Source organism: Mchenga conophoros, linkage group LG23 (assembly GCF_057382185.1).
Source record: "Mchenga conophoros isolate Kocher_MC1m ecotype Shallow Benthic linkage group LG23, M_conophoros_male_GT1.1, whole genome shotgun sequence".
In the NCBI taxonomy this organism is placed as follows: domain Eukaryota; kingdom Metazoa; phylum Chordata; class Actinopteri; order Cichliformes; family Cichlidae; genus Mchenga; species Mchenga conophoros.
Genome location: NC_140547.1, coordinates 19,694,680 through 19,716,066, shown reverse-complemented (window position 1 = coordinate 19,716,066; position 21,387 = coordinate 19,694,680). Strand labels below are relative to the sequence as shown.

The following is a 21,387-nucleotide window of genomic DNA, read 5'->3' as shown; positions in this document are numbered from 1 at the left end:
CGTCCGCGAACTTCAAAATGATGTTATCTTTCTTGGAGGTGACACAGTCGTGAGTGTACAGGGTGTAGAGGATGGGACTAAGGATGCAACCCTGTGGGACGCCAGTGTTTGTAATAATGCTGGCTAAAGTTGTGTTGCCAATCCTGACGGACTGCGGCCTGCCAGTCAAAAAGTCCTGCAACCAGTCACATAGGGTTGGGTGCAGGCCGACTGTTGCCAGCTTGTGAGTGAGTTTGTGTGCAATGTGGCTGCTGTGTGGTTAATTGTACTAACAGACCATCAAACTTCCAACTATGGTGTTGATTGATAGGAAAACATCAACTTTGTCATTAATGTTTTGTCTTGTTCACTATTTAATTTGTCTGAACACCCTGAGGTGACCTTATGAAGTTTTCTCTTGAGTTTCAGTTGTTTCTATCCTGAACTGAACCGTGCTGACTCCATCTGACCTGGTTGGAGGTCTGCCAATCCCATCAGGCACCTGAACCTCCCCACACACAGTTAATCTGTCTGATTAATGAAGGGCCATTTGTCTTTGTTTCGGGGATTTCTTTTGGGATTAACATGCTCAGTCAGACATCTGCTGCTTCACATCAGCTCATTACTCAAATCCTCATCTCCTGACTTGGCCTCGCTCTGCTCTGTTTGTCGCTTCTGGTTCTTTTTATCCTCATTTTTCTGATTTTTGGGACATTGTTAAAGCTGCAGGAATGACAAGAAACAGCCATAGTGACCTTCACTACCTCACTGGGTTCATTTTGTTCCGCTGAGGTTGACTAATGACTCGTTGTCGTTGTAATTTTGCAGTTTTCCTCTCAGAGAAAGAGTACTGCTCTTATGAAGCATAAACTCAACATCAGAGAGAAACATGATGGAGATGTTCGACAAGAGACGACAAACACAAAGCATGTTTTAAAGAAGAAACTTTGAGGCTCAAGAGCAAAAGTGAAATGAAGACAAAATATACTGGACTGAAAAGGAAAAACTGTGAATTTGAAATGTGAGAGAAACCAAAGAAAGCAGGAAGAGTGTTTGAAGGATCAAACTGCGGTCAAACCTTTATCTGGACAGGATCAAAGCAACAAGTAGGTACAACACAAACACTCAAACTTCACACTTTCCACACAGTTTAATCGAGGTGAATTCATGTTGTATATGCTGCCAACTCCTGTTGATCACAGGGGGTCAGGGGTGACTGTTGGGCTTTTCTCCATGTTCTTTGTATTACTGTAGGGTGTTTACCGTACAATATAAAGAACCTTTAGGCATCTGGTGTTGTGATTTGGTGCTGTATAAATAAAACTGAACTGAAACTGAATTGAGTCTCATATCCAGTAATCCTCTGTTTGTTCGTGACTTAAGCAGTTTTTGCTTTCTGAAGGACACTCCTAGGTTAAACTCCTTAAACTGTTAAAAACCTTAAACTGCAGAGTTACATCAATTTCTATTCAAACAAAAATAAATGTATATAAATAATAAAATTAAATAATATTAATATTAATAGATTTTAGAGAAACAAAATACATTTTTAGCTATTTCCAACAGCTTAGGAGTTGCTTTTAAAAACCTCCAGTAAAAGGTCAAACAATGACAGAATAAGTTAAAACTATAATAGTTTCCTCTTGGCTCCTCACACATATGGTTCTTGTGATGAATGTATGTTTTCATCTTGATTTAGATTGATTGTAGATGTTAATATTTTTCTTTCATTTGTAGAGGAGTCTGGAACATCTCTGATAAATGATAAAAGCTTCCCTCACATCAACAGAATCTGCATTTGACACACACTATTTAGTATCGTGGATCTAACACAGAAAGCTAACCAACAAGCATTTATTTCAGTAAAACTTGTAATATTAGCTGATAAAGTGAAAATGGCAGCTAAGTTTCCAGATCAGCTGTAGAAGTTTGGATTAATTAGTTAACCTTATCAACTAAAGATGGGATTTAGCTATGTGACACTAACCCTAACATGCTAATATTAATGATGCTAATATTACACAGAAAAAAAGAGCTCAAAATCATGATCGATCCAGAAAACCATGTAAATTGACTGGTATGAACTATCCGGTCGTTAAGTGATGTAGTGACGAATCCTACTTATGGGCCTAAAGTAGTCTGCGTTTAATATGGCTTTTGTGTTGTTAACATGTTTAATGTTTTGTATTTTCTTCTATTTAATCTCAAAAAGCTCCTAAATCATTTATTTAAGCCTAGTTTTTAAAACCTTAGGATGTAACTACAGCCCAGCCCATGCAGCAGTATATGAATGACTAACCTCGTATTGTGGATGGATTATCTCAGTTGTTCTCCTGGCTGAAGTTTGGTCCTTTTACAACATCCTGCCATGCGATTACATTTGTTCCTGACCACGAGAACACTCACGTTAACTTTTATCGAGTGGAAAAAAAGTTAGCTTGTTTATATTATGCTAACATAGCTGTGTCGCTAGCGATCACGTAGCACATCATTATATACCAGCTAGCCCAACTTCAGTAACCCTACAAACGTCACTGCTGTTTAGTTTTCTGTCTTCATTTATGTTGGAAGTGATAACAGAGCTGTACGTTTTAATTTGTTTCCAAAACCCCGCAGTCAGGACATGCTATATTGTATTTAGATAGAAGCTAGCGAGCTAACTTCTAACGCCGTTAAATGTCATAAATTCCGTTTTCATGGATGTGTGGATGTTAAACTCAATTGTTACTCCTGGTAGAGCAGAACGCTGATCATTTTATTAAAGATGAAAGACTTTAGACAGTTTTTCAACTCTCAGTAATGCCATAGTGATCGTTTGATATATGGACCTGCAGCGGAGTTTAGGCCCAGACACGGCTAGTGACATCAGACTTAACGACTGGATAGTTATCAAAAGATGGTCAAAGTTGTGTTTGTTATGGACCAGTTTAAAACTGAATTTATACTGGCTAATGTTGGCTTACCTATGCAGACAAGTTGCTTAGTACATGGCATAGTAGCTATCTGACATATTTATGAGGAGAATAAGAAAAGAGAGCAATCAAATGCAATTTGAACTGAGTAAAGGTTATTTTAAAGCTCATAATTTTCCTTTTTTTTCTTTTTTTATCCCATGTTCAGACATCCTGCATCTAAAGCCCAAATTTAAAGCTTCACTTGCTGAAATTTATCTTACTGTAAATATTGTTGTTTTATTAAGTGTCTGATAGCCAGTCCAGGTGAACGGATTTTAGAGTGCTGACAAGTAATTTTTCTTCCATTTACCAACCCAGACATCTGATAATAGAGATTTAATGTCCTGTCAACAGTCAGGTTAGTGTGTTGCTACCTGATTGGATTAACCCTGAAACCTGGACCTGATCTGGGCCAAGACTGCGTTCAGCCAACTGTGCCACTGAAAGGCGTCTTAGATTTTTGGCAGAGAGACCTGAAACCATTTATAGTCAGCAGCCACTTTATTAGATACACCTGAGAGGTTGAATGCAGTCCAGTACAACAACTTGGCAATGATTTATTTTATTTTTTCAATATTTCTGTTAATCATTACATTTTACATATCTATATGACATTTACAGTGTGGAGTATAAAATATTAGGAACTCATTTAAATGCAATCCAGAGCAGCCACTTCAGTAATACACAAGATATCTCCCTTTTGACAGTCAAAAGAAAAATTAAAAATGTAAGTTGAATATTGAAAATCAAATAGCCTGGAGGTTTTTATCTTAGTTATTCTCCAAATATTTTTATTTATTGATTGATTTTGTTTCTTTTCTGTGCACGTGTTTCACATTTAAAGTGAGAAGTTTGTGGAAAAAAAAACAAGTTTATGACCTTTGTGTAACTGCAAAAAATTTAATAAAACCAATAAAATATAATAAATGATGCTCAACCAAATGGTAGAACACATTTTCAGGCTTTCACTGAAATTAACCTACCTTATTGAGTCTTTTCTAACAATTGGTTTACATCTGTAATGCCCAAAAAATCCACCAGAAGGCACTGTGAATGTAAACGGTTGGCTCTTCTTATCCCTCTACCAACCAGGTAGTCAGAAACAAAAAAACATCAAACATATTTTGAGTGTTTTTGATGAAACTAAGGCAGGAAGATATAATTTTTTGATTTATAATAGTGTTAGAGGAATTACTAAACAGATGTATGTCACTTGACAGCATTAAAAAAGTGAAATTAAATGCTTAATAATGTTTTTTAAAAAGTGGTCAACCAAACGGTTGATTTGTCCCTTTATGGTGCTAATGCTAACATAACCTAAATGTTATTAAAATTGATTATTTGCCATAAACGCAGACCACTAGACCCATTTTGTTTATCCATTGCTGTTGATAAATCACATTAACAGTGTTGGGGAGTAACGGAATACATGTACCACCGTTACGTATTTAAAATACAAAATATGAGTAACTGTATTCCGCTACAGTTACCGTTTAAAAAGGTGGTATTCAGAATACAGTTACTTTTTCCTGTTTCATATTGTCGTGGGTCAGGACTGTTTGGGTTTTGCTATGTTCTGTTATTCCAGGTGGCAGCGTTGTGGTTGCCATGGTTACAGGGTGACGCGGGCTCTCTCTGCCTGTTTCCTGGGTGAGAGAGCACCTTTTTGTTGTTGTTGTTGTTGTGCTAAGCTAATAGGCAGAATGCTACAGTCATAGCCCTAAAGAATGTAGCTTCATGGGCAGTGTAGTCCGTGCTGCAGGGAGAATGGACTGCCATACACATTATGTGTCTGTGAGCGCGAGGAGGAAGAAGAAAAAAGAGAGTGGAAAAGTACTAGTTGTCATTGAGCAGAAACGGGAGCTGGAAGCATGTAAATATAATAATAACCACTGCAGCCAAGAAGAGTGCCTGACGAGCCCAGTTGTAAGTAAGCTATTAAGACTCGACTGTGTTCGTGTTTTCTTCCGAAACAATAAGTTCTGTTGGAGCAGCCTTTCAACGCCTCTCTGTCTCAAACTTGACCCAGACAACAAAGTAAAGCTATTTTTCGGCTACTAGCCTGACAGGAAACGATGTATTAGCCAGAGGTCCATTTACTACGGTTCGGAGCCACGGACCTTCAGTAATAGTAATAAATCCCACAGCAATAGTACATTCATGTAGTTGTAAAAAGCATGATAATATATTAAGTAATCCAAAGTATTCAGAATACGTTACTCTCATTGAATAACGTAACGGAATACGTTACAAAATACATTTTGGGGCATGTATTCTGTAATCTGTAGTGGAATACATTTTAAAAGTAACCTTCCCAACACTGCACATTAAGTGTTAGCACAGCAAGAATATGCTGAAATAATTTCCTCAGTAAGTCATTTTTGTAACTTTCTGAGTTAATATTAGTAAATATTGTAAAAATCAAGAATAACATGTGGAAATCACAAATATCACAACCGATTACCTTTTAACCAAATTACAGTAGCTGGTAAATTAATATTACTAAATTGTCAAAATTATAATTTCATGTTGAACAAGTACTATATGGACGCTAAACAATTATATGGCTAAAAATCATACGTCCTGTGGCATGATACTCATGATACCATCCACCTTCAACCACAGTGTGTTTGAGGTCATGGTTTCATATGAAGCCACAAGGTCTGATGAAGGTCTGATTGCAATGAAATGGTTTGACAAGAAATGTGTCAACCAATGCCTGTGGGTTCATGCCTCTTTCATTGGTCAAACGGTGGAGCAAAGAGTCCAATGCAAAGATCACCATTCCATGCCCATCACTCATCCCTGTATATAATTAGCATATGGGAGGAATTAAACTTTCTGATATGCTATTACACCTGTATAAGACAAGGTATAAGTTACAAGTTAAGGAGATGGCATATTCCACTGTTCGGATACATCTTTGACTTGAATACCTGGTCTACAAGAGGGACTGTGCCCTACTGGACCAGAAACCAATGGCTCTCAAAAGGTTTCCACCTGGCTGTGTCTGAACCAAGTTAACAAGCCAGCATCTAGATTTGGACAACCATGATTCAGCTCTCCAAGACCACAGAGTAAATGCTACACCCTAAGACCCCAACGACCAAAACTACAAGCAGATGTGATTGATTTGCACTGTCTTTAGTTTTTTTTTTTTTTTTTTTTAAACAAAAATGATTTTGCACAGTAGCATTCAATCAGAAGTGGCCCGAATGTGAGTATTTTGTGCTGTTGCACATTTTTCACATTTGCAGATTTAAAAAAATATGTACTTTGTTGTTTGATATAATAGTTTCCTTTGATGGAATGAAAACCAGCAATGTTCACTGGCATGCTACTAGAAATAAATTGTATCCAATGCCCTGGATAGTTTTTGTTATTAATTTAATTATAATTTGGCCCTTTATTTGATTTTTTCAACTGTATTATCTACTGTACTTGTATTTGCATGACATTTCATACTTTTACCATGAAGTGACATCTCAACTGTTTGGTAGAGATCAATATTTTAAAAACTACAGGGTCTATTGAAAAAAAATTATTGATTGTGGTTATTACTCACCCAAGTCAATAAGAAATGCAAACAAAAAAAATTTCCATTGCTTTTTTCTTGCTGTGGATCTCAAAGGGTCAAAAGACTGATAAGTGTAAAAACTGAAAAGCTATGAAGTGGCTAGCTTGTCCAAACTGCATCCCTCCTTTTATCCCATGTTTGGGTTCAACTCCACCACACTGTAAAATTTAGTAAGTTGTCATTACAAAAAACAAAACTGGTCTTAGAGGAAATGCAAATATGTTACATTATAATTTGGAGGGTATTTGCACTCATATATCAAATAAACACCTTATTCAGTGATTGCAACTAAAACCTGAGTGGACTTCATCACTTGGACAAACTTCATATCATCACCATCAACACCAGCTTCTATAAAAAAAAAAAAAGTTATTTACTAGAAATTAAAATTGTCCCATGCACCGCACAAGTACAGGAAATCTGATTTTATTAACATTTTAAGCACAAGCCTGAACAAAATTAGTCAAAGTGACTTTTACACTGGAAATCTGTTACACACCCACAAAAGCCAAATCTGCACACACCCAAACTGAATGAAGGATCACAATTACTTAGTGAAGCACATTTACACAACTATACTCTTCAGTGTGCATTATTCAATGGAGTTAACAAACTTCAAAAAAATATATATACATAACGTTAAATGCACTGATGTAATTTAAGGTTGTTGTATTTATTGAGTAACACTCCTTAGGCAATTATTTTGTGTAAAATGGATTTTAATGACAAATCATCATTACTGGTGCCACTTTTTTTCTAAGTGCTTCTTCTGGTTTGTTTTCAGCCCTGTGTACGGGAGCCTGGATGTTTCCTCAACACTGAAAGACAGAACAGTTTTGCTGCTGTTATCACTGATGTAAATCTGTTTGACACCAATCAGCTCACAGAAGAGCCAGGCCTTACAACTCTGTAACCATGGGTGAAGATTGCAGCGAGCTGTTAAATGGTGACTGTGAGGCGGCGCGGCAGACTAGCGACATCACCTTTAGCACTGGGATAAGCCCCACCTCCAACCTGCGCAGGAAGCAGCTGCTGTGGCAGAACGCCGTCAGGAACATCATTGACCAGCACAACCTGTACACACTGAGGCTCGCTGGGGGTTTGGAGCGAGGCAAGCACCATATCAAAGTCACCGATGCCTACATCGCGGACATCAACAGGTAGAAAGAAACTGATTTCTGAGTTAACTGAACCTTAACTATAATAAACGTTGGTATTAAGGTTAACTTCATCCTGCTGAAATTGCAAATGATCTCAATTAAAACGTTGAAATAACATTCCTGATTACTTTTTTCTTGATCGTTAATTAACTATAAACATATTAGTTAACTCCTAAAATGTGAATTTTTCCTGATTAATGTACAAATTAATGTAATCTTAAAGTTATTTAAAGTGTTATTTTACATTCCTTCCAGAATAATTTATGTGTTTATTAAAAATACATTGATTCATAGTAATTTCATGATTGAATTGATTGAATAACCTTAATAAATGTATGAACTGTCGGCATCTTAATTATTAATACAAGTTATCCTTATCCAAAACAGTTTACAAGTTACTGAATTAAGAACATTTAACAAAAAAAAAACGTTTTTCACATAATATTTTTTGTCTATTCTCTTAAATCAAACTTGAAGTATTACACAAGTTCTTCGGTCTGTGTTGTCTTGCAGGCAGATCCGCAATAAAGCGTCTCGTGGAGTATTTTGGCAGAAGCGCCGTTCGTCAGCAGCTCGCATTCACCCAACAGTCACCACAGCAACACAGAGCAAACACGACCCACTCAGTGATGCTGACTTCTTTGTGTCGTCTGGGTGGACGGTGCGAGGCGTCTTCATCCCCACACTGCAGCACAAATTCAAGTAAAGACATTCAAATGGACATTTTAACTAAAAACCATACAATTATTAACTGTATAATAACAATTATGATACAGTCATAAAATTAATGATCTTTGTCTAAATATGCTTTGTAGCATAAACCTTGATAGTATTTAGAATTTTTTACATATTTAATCATAAATCTTTACTTGCCTATTTTATTTATTCAGGTGTCTTATTGACTATATTGTTGCTTATTGTCAATGGTATAAAAATAAGTAATGCTGATGCTTATAACCTCTTCAGGTCTGCAGACTTGGAGCAGCTCTACCAGCAGTTCTCCTCGGCTCAGAGAAGAACCTCACTGGTCGTCACTGTTGTCGTTGACATCCTGACCCGCCTTCTTGTCTCATTGCTGACATGGCCGCTGGGCTGGTGGGGCATGGCCTGTGATTGGCTTACCGGTCTGTCTGTAGTCTTGTGGATAGGAATCTGCCTGGTGGTTCTGACCAGAAAGGAAGTCTTGTCATCACCTCAGTGGCTTAGGTACACTGGGATGTAGCAGACCTGCTTGCTATGTGGGAGGGCTCCTTATAAGGATCTCTGTGCCAACTTAGCGACATCCTACATGAACTAAGTTACTATGTCTTTTAATGTAATCTGTCGCTAATATTATAGTACCTTGATGTGCGAAACAATATGGATTTATTTGTTTATTTATTTGGCTGTTATTAGGAAAGAAGCACTGCACTGCAGAGGGCATGTTTAGTTTTCTTTAAGATAAATATCAAGTTATATGCAGATGACATTTCATCCTACCAGCAGAATCTAAACAGTAGCTCAAATTTTAAACCACAGATAAGTCAATGTGACTGCTTGACTGCATTTACCAACACAGAAGTGATTTTCTAAAACAAATTCCTGACATTGAAAGCTGTAAGATGTCATAAATTCTTTTGGAAGAACGTTTGTTATTCTCTCCAGAAAAGGAAAGAAGAGCTACGACTTCAGAAGCCGAAGGAACCTCTAAAATTCTTCAGTTTTCCAGAGTCTTATTCTGAAAATGTTTCACTTAAAAATTTGAAGACAGTGACCTGTTCTTCCTTTAAATCTACCTCAGGTATCTGTCAGTGGTCAGCTGGCTGTCTCAGACCTTCCAAGTGCTGGTTGGTGTTTTCAGTTGGGCGGAGAGCGATCACTCTTGGTATGTCTTCTTCACGCTTTTCTCCACTTACACCCTCCTGCCCCTCCCCCTCCTCTGGTCCATCATTGCGGGAGGAACCACCTCCACTCTGCACCTCCTGGTGGATTTCTGCTGTCACTATAATGACCACAGCTTCATCAGAAAGGTAACAAAATTGCTACATTTTATTGGCTGCTTTCTGTCACTGTGCAGTTAAACTGTCTGGTTGTACACGTGCAGGTGTTGTCCAAGGCTCTGCTGTATCTGGCTATGAACACTGCGGGTCTGTTCATTCACTACCTGTCTGATTGGACTCAGAGACAGTCTTTCCTGGAGACCAGGCGCTGTATCGAAGGACGAGTCAGACTAGAGAGGGAGAACAACAGACAAGTGAGGATGATATTTAAGGGTTCCCTAATCTTTTGTGTCCCTATTGAAGTGGAAGAAGTATTAGGATCATTTGTAAATGTGGTCAACCTATTCATCTATTTATTAATGATCTCAGTTATCAGCATAAAGTCAAATCATCATTTTTCTGACCAAACGTAACAAGATGTTTAACTAAGAAACAGCTAGGTAGCAAGTCATGTGAAACAAAGTATTTGGGATATGTCTGGACCTCATATATCCTAAAGCTAATGATGTGTGCGTCTTTGTGCTGTCAGGAACGCCTGGTGATGTCAATCCTACCTCAATTTCTGGTGCTTGAGATGATTGGTGACATGGCCGTCATGGAAGATTATCTGCTGCCTCAGCAGTTGCACAAGATCTACATTCACCATTACAAGGATGTCAGGTAATACAACCCACTTCTTTATGATGACGAGCCAGCTGGACACACATGCTATAAATGTAGTTTTAAAAGAATGAAGAACTTTGAGGAGCTTCAACAGACTAACAACTCTACTATAGTTATTGTATCGACTGAAATGACTTGTTATGGCAGTCAAATGAGCAGTTAACCTTTAACCACAGAGTTTTGTATCAAAAACCTCTAACTTTAGGCTCTAGTTTAGCTTACTAATTGTGGAGCCAACCACATACCACACAGCTATAACGTAGTCCAACTCATGGACCTTTGCTGAGTTTCTTCCTCCATTGTCCCATCTTTCTATCTACTTTAAAAAAAAAAAAAAGCCCCCAAAATTGATTAACGCTTGAACAGCCAGCAGGTGTGATTTTTTGTTCTGCAACAACACCAGTAATAATGCAAAGGCATAATTTCTTAAAGAAGTTTTTAGCTTTCATCTAATGTAAAATAAGACTGAACAGGTATTGTTAGTGGTTTTATAAATTATTTCGATGATTTCATTACAGATTGTAAAGTTAAAAATGTAGAGGATGAATAAAGAATATGTAAAGGTCATTTAGCCAAAAACGTATTGCAGTAGTGGTTTTACATTGGTTTCAGTGGGATTAAAATGATATTCTCATGATGAGAATTTTGCCTCTCCACAGCATCCTGTTTGCAGACATCATCGGCTTCACATCGCTGTCATTGATTCTTTCGGCTCAGGATCTCGTTAAAACCCTCAATGAACTCTTTGGTCGCTTCGACAGGCTGGCTGAGGTCAGATCACCTTGTCAACTGCATCAGCTCCTGTTTTATGTGTTTGTACCAGTTAAAGGATTGGTGTATTTGTTATTCTACTAGGGGTTCTTTTGTTAAGTTTTGTATAAAGTTTTTTCATTTGAATTTAATCTTTATTTGGCTTTTGCCATTTATTTATTTATTTAGTGTTTTTTAAATGTACAAGGCCACAGTTTTTCTTTTTTCCCCTGTGTTTGAGTACAGGACCACCAGTGTTTGCGCATTAAGATTCTGGGTGATTGTTATTACTGCGTATCAGGAGTCCCAGAGCCTCAGAGAGGACATGCCCGCTGCTGTGTGGAGATGGGCCTCAGTATGATCAACACTATACGGTACCAATCATCTGTGGCTAACACAGCCCTACAGCTGTTTCCACAAAACTTCATAGGTGTATTTCATTTTAGTTACGTTCGTCGGGAGCTCCAGCAGGAGGTGGACATGCGAATAGGCGTCCACTCTGGCTCCGTTCTTTGTGGTGTTTTGGGTCTTCAGAAGTGGCAGTTTGACATCTGGAGCTGGGACGTGGACGTCGCCAACAGTTTGGAGGCTGCAGGAGTGCCTGGGTAAGACAAATTAATACATAATATATCCTTATTACTTAATTGCCAAACTGCAGTTTGCTATAGGTGTCATCCCATAAAGTTAATCTTAATGATTAAAATACAGAAGATTTTTGTGATGTGTTCATGTAACACTGTTGTACATTTTCATCTCCTTTCAGTCAGGTTCACATCTCCAAGGCCACTCTGGACTGTCTGGGTGGGATCTATGAGACAGAGGCGGGACATGGCCAGGATCGTAGCGAGTTTCTACGGAAACACAACATCGACACATACCTGGTCCGTCCGGCATCGAAGGAAGATGTGGAGCCGCCTAAAGCAAGGCGCCCCAGTTATGACGAGATAACAACGTGGAGTGCTGAGCTGCCATTTGGAGACATCCTAGGAAAGAATTTTGTGAGTGCAGAAGACAGATTCAAAGTCCATTAGTACTTTTCTGATTGAATTTCAATAACCTTTGACCTTTTGTTGTATTCTTTGTTGGTTCACAGATCCTTGCTACTTTTACCAATGGTTCACTGACCCAGCTGCCCAATAATATAGCAGCTCAGCGCTCAGGAACACGGGAGGTGAACAAGAGGATTCGCCAGGCCATGGAGGTGCGCAGCAGTGAGCGAATGAGGAAGGAGCACATCACGACCTTTACTCAGGTGTTTAAGGACTCCCATGTGGAGGGAAAGGTAACACGAGAATCTTTTTTCTTAGTAGGTTTTTTTTTGGGGGGGGGGGGGGGGGGGGGGGGGGGGGTGAAACTGGCACCTTGAAAACAGTCATTAATAAAATGTTTGTCTCTCAGTATTCTCAGATGAGAGACGAACTCTTCAAATCTAACATGGTTTGCTCCTTCATTCTGCTGCTGCTTTTAATGACAGTCCAGGTGCTAATCCCAGCCCCAAGGTATAGATTTTCCTTTTGTTAAATGATGTAAATAATTGTAAATGATGTTTGTCCAATTATCCAACAATTGGAAAAACATAAGCTTAACATGTAAAAAACAAAACCATAGAATTTGTATTTAATCTTCAGATAAAACTGAAGACACTGCTATTGGTCCTGATCATATTTCAACTAGTGTTACTTTCTACTGTAACACGTTCAGAGTCACTGAAATCACCTTTTTCCATTCTGACCTTTATCTTGACCGTGTCTACATGCCAAATACATTAAATTGCTGCCATGAGATTAGATATTTGTGTTAATGAGCAGCTGTAATTAAATATATATTGAAAATATAAGACTTTGTGATCTTTTCAGCACCAAAATGTAACAGTACAAAAACAAGCTTCTGCAAATGCTTTTTTGTTTTTTATGTTAATAGATATTATTTTAACAGCCCTCACATCTAAAAGAGAAAATCATCTGCATAGGATCAGGTACCAATTGTTTCTCTGCACTTTTTGGCTCGATATAATAATTTATCTGGTCATGCTTAGAGATAAATGAAGCTAAAGATGAAACAAATTTGTTTTCCCCTTAAAAATATTATAAATGTTATACAAGGAGAGGAAACATCTTGTTCATGCTGACCGGAACTTCTATAACAGCTGACATGTGTGTGTTTAGTAACTTTTTGTTCCCACAGATTGTGTCCAATGGTCGTTCAGTTTGTGGTCAGTGGCGGCATTTACTTCCTGCTCTTGCTGCTGACTCTGGGGGAGGAATTTAAGCATTGTCCTGCTCCCCTCCAGTCAATCTGCTGTTGGGTGCATGAAAACAAGAGTGCCCGCATGCTGCTCACACTCACTGCCATCACTGTCAACTTTGGAATCGCCTCTGCAGACATTGTAAGTCTGATATTGTTTTTATCAAATCAACAACTAAGATATGTTATAGGTCATAAATACCGAACGATCATAAGAAAAGATTTGAAAACCAAACAAGCTAACATATTAAAATCGATTAAAAGAACATCATTGTCCGCCTCAGCATCACTTCTGTAACAGTTGCTGATGTGAATGCTGAGAAATGCAAAGAATGAAGCAATTTGGGGGAAAATGAATTCTCCAAAAATATTGTTTTACATTTTAAGCAGCAATGTTGACACAACACAGTGTGAGGATTACTGTTTGATGATGAGTCTCCATCAGTATAAAAGAGTATCAAGAGTATTGATTGTAATCACCTTGAATTTCTAAAGTTTTGCAAAAATGTGTTCTCTGTAAACGAAGTGTGAAATTACATCACTTTGACAGCATTGTCGTTTCAACAACTAAAAATGTGTATTTACACATTCTTTAGTTGCACTGGAACAGTGTTAACAGCAACATGAGATAAAATAAAAAATTTTCTTACAACAATGGGAATGTTTGTTTGAAGCATTTCAAGAAGTCCCTCCATTTTTGCATTGCTAGTGTTTTCGTTTAGTTTCTTGGTATTTTGTGCCAAAAAGTAATGACTCACCTGCAATAACGTGCACATCTTATTGTCTATTATGATTTCCCATATACTGACAACCAATCTTTTATGTTAAACATTTTTAAAAACCTCAGTGGGAATAATAGCTTCTTCCAGCAACTTACTGAAAGGCTTTAGTACAAAGAATTTAGTACAAAATAACTTGTTAGAAAGCTTCTTGCTTGCTTCCACTAGCTGTGGTGTGATTCATCAGAAACTGACATCAGCAACAGGGACTCCCTGCTGGCTCCGCCTCCCTCGGCTTGGACCGATATCAACATTTGCACATATCCAGAGGTGAACACTCAAACATCACATGAACTCAGAATCATGATGACATTGTTTTGATTAGTCAGTAACCATTTTTAAAATTATCACTGGCCTTTCTGTGTACAGTACATGGTTCTAAGTGGCGTGGTTGCTATGGTTACCTGTGCCGTGTTCCTCAGACTGAGCTGCGTGTTGCAGCTGGCCGTTCTACTGCTGTTTGCTGCCCTCTACACCTACATAATCAAGAATTACAGGTACAAGTTCCATTCAGGTCATGTTCCTGTGTTTTTGTGTAAAGGTGTGGAAAATAAAATGTGGTCTCCTCTGTTGTTGTCAGGTCTCATCACTTGTGCAGGAATGGAGTCTGTGTTGTTCTTATGCTGATGTTTGTGGTGGCTGTCCTCTTCAACAGCAGACAGGTGGATTCTGTTAAACACGCTACCAGCTTTTATTGCTATCAAGCAAACAATGATAACCCTGATATGAATTCAGTATGCTAATATCCACCACTTCCCTCTTCCATTTCTTCACTGGTAGCTGGAGGCGACAGCACGGCTGGACTTCCTCTGGGGCCTTCAGGCAAAGAAGGAGGTGGAGGACATGAAGGAGCAGCGGGAGCACAATGAGTGTCTGCTGCTCAATATCCTGCCCGCACATGTTGCCCAGCACTTCTTGGAGAGAGACCGCAATGATGAGGTACCTGATGCCTTTCACATAGCAGCCAACTTGATTTCCTATTGAGTTTTGGAGCTCCAGCATTAGCATTCTGGTCACTGTCATTTAGTTTTTTCTAGTCAGAAGTGACCATATCTTTATGAGAGAGGATAACTAAGTTATCAGTTAATCAAAGCTAACTTCATTATCATGCTCTGGCCATGGGAGCATCACAGGACTACTGGGACCATTACACAGACACAGATAACTGTTAATCAGAGTGTAAAAAAATCCTAGACTTCCTTCAGCAAAACAGGAGCACAGACTTCTTGGGTGATTTATGAGTGCAAGTAACCATGCAGCAGACATATTATTGGTCAGATAATTGTATTAAAGTGTTCCGAAAAAAGGTCCAAAAAGAGGGTAAAATATCACTGTATACTCATGATGTGATTCTGTATATTACCAAATTACACAAATCAGTTCAAACACTGTCCTGAGGTCAGAGTTTAGATTTTCCAATTAGCTCAGATGTATAACCTCCTATGTCATCATCCACCTGTCATCCAGAGGCCACTCCTCCAGACTTTCAGCCTTGATAAAATTTAGGCACGTGATTTCTAAAAAATTAAAAACAAACAACACTCGTACAGTTATATTTATTATAAATATATATATATATAAATTACTGTATAGAACAGCTGAGACTTTGTAAGAATTGGAAGTGGTTTAGATAATATTTTGTGGCCATTTGCACATTTTTTGAGTCTTTTGTGACTTTTTCAAGTTTTTGTATAATTGTTTCTCATCTTTAAATGCAAGGTGTGACATATGCCCTCAGACCTCATGACCAGTAGGCCTGATCAATAATCGATATTTACTTATTCTATTAGTATGAGTCATATTAACAGAGCATTAAAGTGTGTGTGTGTGTGTGTGTGTGTGTGTGTGTGTGTGCGTGTGTGTTATCAGGAGTTGTACTCACAGTCGTATGAGCGAGTGGGCGTGCTGTTTGCCTCTCTGCCCGGATTCTCCGACTTCTACGAGGAAAAGGAGGTCCTTCATCAGCATGTTGAGTGTCTCCGCCTCCTTAACCACGTCATCAGCGACTTTGATGAGGTCATAAATCACACACACACACACAAACGAGATATGTTTTGTAAACTTTATTAAATGTAGTATTTTTTACCTTTGTGTTTGTGTGTTGTAGCTGCTGGATGAATGCTACTTTCAGCAGGTGGAGAAGATCAAAACCACTGGCAGCTGCTACATGGCAGCTTCAGGCCTCTCACCTGACAGGCAGGTGAGTCCTGCTGTTACATCACAACACTTAAATGCTCCCTCTGAGCCTCTTGTCAAAGGCTCTGATGTCCATACACTCTTCATTCAGACGTGCATGTGTGTGTTCAGGATTGTGAGGATGGCTGGAATCACCTCAGTGAGCTGGTCCTGTTCGCACTCGCTATGCAGGAAACTCTCAAACACATCAACACACAGACAGGAAACAACTTCCAGCTCCGTGTTGGTAAGTACCACGCACGCACGCGCACACACACACACACACACACACACACACATAAATACCACTTTAGTACTCAAAGAAAAAAATAAAAATCTCTACATTTTCATGAGTTAGAAAGAGTTTAGAGGGAGAATTTGAAAGTTTTAAACAAACAGTTAAACCAGTAGTTTAGGTGCAAAGGTGAAAGATTTTCATCAAGAATGGGAATCATAAAAACATCAGAAATGTAAAAATGAACAATTTCACAAATGTATTTACTTCTTTTTATTTTATCTATAAAAAAATCATTCTTTAAAATTCTTTGAAATAGATTCTTTAAAAATCATTCTTCTTTATATATTTTAAATGAATCATTGGTAAACAGTAACAAATATTTTAATATGTTTTTGAATAATGAACTTTTTAAAAGAATTACAAAATTACAAACATGTCTAGAAAATAATTTTTAAACAAAGTTTAATGTAATATTATTATTTTCATTATTATTATTACATTTTTAAAAGCTTTAGCAAAAATTAAAAAAAAAAGTATCTTTTTCCCTTATTATTATTGTGTATTATTTAAACACTCCATGACCTTTGACCTCTAACATCACTTCGAGGTGTGGCTCACGGTCCGGTGATAGCAGGTGTGATTGGAGCCACCAAACCTCAGTACGACATCTGGGGGATGACGGTGAACATGGCGAGCAGGATGGAGAGTACCGGTGTGAGCGGGCGGATACAGGTGAGCTCACCTGTTTGGAGAAACATGAGGTCATCACTTCAACAGGTTTTTAAATGTCGTCCTTTGTGTTTAGGTCTCAGAACACACCAGCTCTATTCTGGTTGAACGAGGCTTTCTGAGGCAGCTCAGAGGGGACGTTTATCTCAAAGGGATTAGTGAACGCCACGGAAAGGTGAGCCATCATCATCATGTGACCACACACATGACCTAAAGATCTAAACTATGAGATTTAGGTGCAGGTATGAACAAATGAGTTTGAAAATAGTTACATTTAACATAAAATTAACATAACATAAAAAAAACTGCATTTTAACTTGGAGGGTTTATATTTAAACAAAAAAGTATATATCAAGAGTATGACAAAAAAATTTGAATTTTTATCATACAAATCAAAAGAAGTCAAAATGATGAGAAAGTGCATGACACAATTGTGCAGGAAAAGTGTGTCATACATTTTTGTAAAATTTGCCTAACACAAGGAGATCATTTTTATACATTTTTACCCCAAAAATATAAACAGAACTTTTCATAAACATGAGAAAAATATTTCAGATAAGAAAAATATCATGTTTAATGTATTAGTTACATAAACTGTACACACCACTGATCAAAGTGTTTTCCCTTCAGGTTCGAACATACTTCGTGAGCAGTCAGGAGGAGCGATCCAGCTTTATAGAGCGTGGTGGGGGGCGGGGCTTCAGCCTCAATAGGAACACACTGGGAGCTGTGGTCTACAGTTTGGTTCAAGCCCAGAAAAGGGAGAAGATGAGGGAGGAGAACGGAGGCTTCCACCTGGTGGAGGCGTCGTGAGGAGGAAAAAAAGGTTTGGTTTTGAGGGTAAAAGGTAAAACTGTCAACATTTGTGAAAGCTGAAATGTTGAAGGGGGTAAGGAGTTTGAACATTCATCTGCATCGTCTTAAAGTAAAGGAAAGATTAGTAATGATGGTGATGGATTGTTGTACTTTTGCTCTGTGTTTTGGAACAAACAACTCCTGTGGTGCTTTGCAGAGCAAAGCTAACAACATGGAAACATGCATGTGCAAATTAAACATCACTAATCACTGAGACACTGAAGGAAAGTTAAAAGTAGACAGATTCTCAGGGGACCTCTCATGTGTCTGTTACTCTGGTTTCTAAGTGGATTCCTGAAGGTTTATTCTGGATATTCAAGCAGCCTTCCTTTATAAGACTCGTCATTCTGCCAAGACTTTGATGCAGAAAAACATTCATGTTTTATTTTATGTGTTTGTGTAGGTTTGATTTCCTCATATGAAACTATGGGTTTTAAGTCAATAAAAGATTATAGTTAAAATTTTAACACAACATGTAACTTTTTACAAAACATATTTGTAAAAAGATTTTATGAAAGTGTGAAGAATTTTCTTATATTTCTTATATTAAGCATTTATTTACTGTGTTTTTATTCTTGCTGTTAAAGGTTTCAAACTCTTCTAGCAATTTTTTTTAAAATTGTCATAACTTTGTCTGACCACCAGATGGAGCCGCGTGCAGGACCAAAAACATTTCAGGATCAAAGCACTTTACATTTAGATATTTTAGATTTGTGGATATATAAGAGACACATTAAGTTGTGACAGAACTTTGTTTGTCTACAGAGGACAAAGTGTGTCTATAAGAAGCGTTGATTTAAAAAATAAATAAATAAAAAGGAAAAATAAACGTGGGTTTGTCCCTTGCAGTGTTTTTTTATGGTTAAATGTTTGAGCGCTCTTATATTGTGGCTAATTTACATTAAAGATCTGCCTAATATTTGACAGCTGTTAATGATACTATTTTGTTATTCTAATAAAATAAACAGGAAAAGAGAAATTGCTAATTTCACATGTGTTTACCTTTAAACTTGAGTAGATTTTTCATTTCTAAAAACACTGAAACTTTTCTTTTAGTAAATCCAGCTCCCAGCTTAGGTGTAACTACTAACAGGGTGGTTGTTGTTCTTTTCATAACTAGATTAGGATGATGTAAATCTAATCTTATGTGAAGCCTGTATTAAATGTACCTCAGTGCTCAATCTTATGACTCTTGTGATTGCTGAAAGTAAAAGTCACAGGAAAAGGAAAGTAGATGCTGCGTTAATTCAAAGGTTAATATACCAGAAAATTATATAAGTAATCTGGACCTTACAGGGACAACTACGACTCAGGTGAATAACAACAAATGACATATTACAGTATGCCATGTATGTCCTGCAGTATGACCAACAGGTCCAAGTTTTGGACACAGAGTTACACCTGACTCTAGAATTCACTGGTACAGATTTCATGTTCAAATTCACGGTTGACTCAGCAACTGTCCGAGTCCCGTTGCAAAACCACAAGACCAATTGCTCATGGTTAGTATGAAGTGTTTGTGCTGAAACGCTGTGTTTGGTTTTGTGCATTACGACCAGACATCTCCACTTTGGTCTTGTCTGTCCCATAGACATTGTTCCAGAAGTCTTGTGGGTTGTTCAGATGCTACTTTGCAAACCTAAACTGTGTTTAAATTTTGGAAGGCAGCCCTTCCAAACCACCAGCTTTCCGTGTGTTTCACACACTACTCGTGCATTCTGGCTTAATTTTTGTTTAAAAAATAATAAAATGGTTCAGTATGTCATGTTTTGTAGTTCTGCTGAGGTTTTCTTTACCTAATTGAAAGACCTACTAAGTACATGTTCAAGTTCATGGTTGATTCATATCATGTTGTGAAAAACCTTATAATATAAAGAGAATTTAATTTGTTTTTGCCATAAGCGGACTGAGATGGAAAATGTGTTTTAGGAAACTTTCGGGTCGTACAAACACTAAATGCTTTCTGTTAGCAAATCAAACTAGAATGGCACAAATGGCATAAGAACTCATTCACTACTACTTTAAAAACGACTTTCACCGTTAATATTTGTTGGCTAACCTCATGTGAAGATTGTAGCCAGCGCCATTAAATATGATGTACCTCAGGGCTCAGTCATAGGCCCACTGTGACTGTGAATTTAAAAGTCAGTTGTTTATAGGCAAAACAGTTCTATTTGTCTCTTGTATAAACCTTAAAATCCTCCACAACAAACACATCCATGTACATGTGTAACAGAGAAGCAGAATAATTGTGTGGAGTCTGGTTGAACTTTCATTTATCAGCATCTCCTGACTATAAGCGGGGGCCTTTGAGGTTACGGAGGGCAAATCAAATGGATTCACAGCTGGAATCCAGATCACATGAGTCTGTGAGTGATCTAATGTATGTGTGAGGAGAAAGCAGTCTATTCATTGTGCTGTGTTACAAAACTGCATGTTGGCTGACAGGTCTTGTGACATGAATAAATATTTCCGCTCTACAGTCTATAAACCATATAATAATAATAATAATAATAATAATAATAATAATGATATAAAGTTTAAAATCACTGAATTAATTGTTTTACACTTTGAGCTGATGGCGATGTAGTGGATTTAAACTCTTTAAAATGAATAAACTCTTAAAAACTGGTGTTATGTTTAAAAAAAAACCTTTAACTTTAAGGAAATGTTTTCACTGTATTTGTTTCATTTTATACCTTTTACTTCTTTTTATTGTTTTGTCAGTATTTATGGTTGAATTATATTCATACTACAAATTATAATTCTTTTCATTATTTATGTACATTTGAATTCTGAGTTTATTATGCATTTCATTTTTCCATTTGAGTATGTTAGTATGTTTTCATAGTCATCTGTTTTATATTTACTTTATCATCATTGTTTTATTACATAGATCTTGTTGTTACATATTTTAAATTTGAATTTCTGGTTTTGTCTCTATTTCCACCTTTATTCAATCACAGTTTGTTTTCTGGCTGTGACCTTCAGTGGGGAGGACTTTGTTGTTGTTTCCAGTCATTGTTCATTAAAGCTGCTGATAAGCTGGGATTTAACATGATTTTCATGTGTATTTGATGTCAATAGATGTAGTTTGAGGGTTCTGTCAAATGCAAAGATAAATTTTCAGTCTTTACTTCAAGGTAAATAAAAACTGAGCAGGAAGCTGACCTGACAGACTGGAACTCGTGAGCTGCTGTGTCAGCTTGAAATTCGTATAATAGTTATCCAGTAACTAGTTTACAGCTATTACACAACTATTATACAGGACTGTGACCTTTGACCTCCAGGTATGCTCATAGCTG

At 37.5% G+C, this 21,387-nt stretch overlaps 1 protein-coding gene and 1 long non-coding RNA gene across 5 annotated transcripts; one reads left to right on the top strand and one right to left on the bottom strand.

Moving 5' to 3' along the window:
• The first annotated feature begins 616 nt into the window (after window positions 1–616).
• On the top strand, window positions 617–21,217 carry LOC146547095 (adenylate cyclase type 8-like). 4 transcript variants are annotated; one of them, XM_085265757.1, is made up of 24 exons: window positions 617–1,085; window positions 7,295–7,670; window positions 8,184–8,372; window positions 8,637–8,876; window positions 9,451–9,679; window positions 9,754–9,903; window positions 10,179–10,309; window positions 10,972–11,083; window positions 11,309–11,436; window positions 11,509–11,667; window positions 11,826–12,060; window positions 12,156–12,344; window positions 12,461–12,561; window positions 13,247–13,448; window positions 14,254–14,355; window positions 14,455–14,582; window positions 14,666–14,747; window positions 14,866–15,024; window positions 15,955–16,101; window positions 16,193–16,285; window positions 16,393–16,507; window positions 17,106–17,230; window positions 17,304–17,402; window positions 17,858–21,216. In XM_085265757.1, exons 2-24 carry the CDS (start codon window positions 7,426–7,428, stop codon window positions 18,038–18,040), a joined length of 3,543 nt encoding a protein of 1,180 aa, XP_085121883.1. In that variant the 5' UTR covers window positions 617–1,085; window positions 7,295–7,425; the 3' UTR covers window positions 18,041–21,216. The 4 variants fall into 4 exon arrangements, with proteins under 4 accessions (XP_085121883.1, XP_085121881.1, XP_085121879.1 ...); XM_085265755.1 differs by having other exon boundaries at window positions 7,391–7,670; window positions 11,309–11,667; window positions 17,858–21,217; XM_085265753.1 differs by having other exon boundaries at window positions 11,309–11,667; window positions 17,858–21,217.
• LOC146547096 (uncharacterized) lies at window positions 7,653–16,752 on the bottom strand. The gene is made up of 10 exons (XR_014890842.1): window positions 16,275–16,752; window positions 15,968–16,091; window positions 11,941–12,045; window positions 11,808–11,870; window positions 11,513–11,663; window positions 10,204–10,357; window positions 9,814–9,879; window positions 9,446–9,651; window positions 8,629–8,835; window positions 7,653–8,355 (listed from the first exon to the last, which is right to left on the bottom strand). It is a non-coding gene; the product is annotated as an uncharacterized LOC146547096 (long non-coding RNA).
• Window positions 21,218–21,387: the final 170 nt, after the last annotated feature.

Excerpts from the sequence above, each read along its gene's own strand:
- LOC146547095 (XM_085265755.1), top strand. The coding sequence starts at position 7,426 with ATGGGTGAAGATTGCAGCGAGCTGTTAAATGGTGACTGTGAGGCGGCG. Across the intron at positions 11,084-11,308 it reads GCTTCGACAGGCTGGCTGAG|GACCACCAGTGTTTGCGCAT; the intron begins GTCAGATCACCT and ends GTTTGAGTACAG. Across the intron at positions 12,345-12,460 it reads ACTCCCATGTGGAGGGAAAG|TATTCTCAGATGAGAGACGA; the intron begins GTAACACGAGAA and ends TTTGTCTCTCAG.